At 37.1% G+C, this 1,036-nt stretch overlaps 1 protein-coding gene across 1 annotated transcript in view; it reads left to right on the plus strand.

The window, feature by feature from the left end:
- The window catches only part of LOC111807032 (exopolygalacturonase-like), a 9,051-nt gene extending 8,116 nt beyond the window's left edge, over positions 1 to 935 (plus strand). The window contains exons 2-3 of the mRNA XM_023692600.1: positions 37 to 555; positions 642 to 935. Coding sequence (XP_023548368.1) covers positions 37 to 555; positions 642 to 935 — 813 coding nt within the window. The remainder of the gene's footprint in view (positions 1 to 36; positions 556 to 641) is intronic.
- Positions 936 to 1,036: the final 101 nt, after the last annotated feature.

The following is a 1,036-nucleotide window of genomic DNA, read 5'->3' on the forward strand; positions in this document are numbered from 1 at the left end:
CTCACAAAATATTATTTGATTATACAAAATGTTTAGAGTTTGAGGTTCAACTTCATCACCAATTCAACCGTTAAGAGAATAACATCACTTGATAGCAAGAACTTCCATATCAACATTCTCAGCTGCAACAACCTCACATTCCATAATATCAATATAATGGCACCAGAAAACAGTCCCAACACTGATGGAATACACATCTGTCGATCAAATATGATCACAATCACAAAGTCCAAAATTGCAACGGGAGATGATTGCATTTCTCTTGGAGATGGAAGCAAACTAATTGAAGTCACCAACGTAACGTGCGGACCAGGACATGGAATAAGCATCGGAAGTCTTGGAAGATACACTAACGAAGAACCTGTTGAAGGTGTCATCGTAAAGAACTGCACGTTAATTAACACCACTAATGGTGTTAGGATCAAAACGTGGCCAGCTTCTGCTGCTAGCGGCACCGCCACCAATATGCACTTTTTGGACATTATAATGGTCAATGTTAGCAACCCTATTCCAATAGACCAAAAGTATTGTCTGTGGAATCAGTGCAATCGGCAAGTATGGATCGCATTCTCGAACCTTTGATTCATTTTTTCATTATAACTTCACAAATAAACCATTTGTTGTCTCATTTTAATTTTCAGATTCCTTCAAATATTAAGATTAGTACAATGAGCTTCAAGAACATGAGAGGAAGTTCTGCAACTCTGCTGGCAATCAAACTTATTTGCAGCCGTCACTTACCATGTGACGATGTAAAAGTAAGCAACATTGACCTCACTTACAATGGAATAAAAGGTCCTATTTCCTCCCAATGCACGAATGTGAAACCTATCATTTCAGGAAGACCGAACCCCAAAATATGCTCCTCTTCTTATGTTGTCCAATGTATTGTTCATTGCCATAGAACTTCAAATATAATAGACAACCTTAATTAAAAAAGAAGACCGCCTCTATTCATTCTTTTGTGTCGTGAACAACCTAATGTTTTTATTACCACCACCTTATATAATAAAATTGTTCCAAGTCTTGTTTTTTT

The sequence above is a fragment of the Cucurbita pepo genome, chromosome LG12 (assembly GCF_002806865.2).
Source record: "Cucurbita pepo subsp. pepo cultivar mu-cu-16 chromosome LG12, ASM280686v2, whole genome shotgun sequence".
NCBI classification, from domain to species: Eukaryota; Viridiplantae; Streptophyta; class Magnoliopsida; order Cucurbitales; family Cucurbitaceae; genus Cucurbita; species Cucurbita pepo.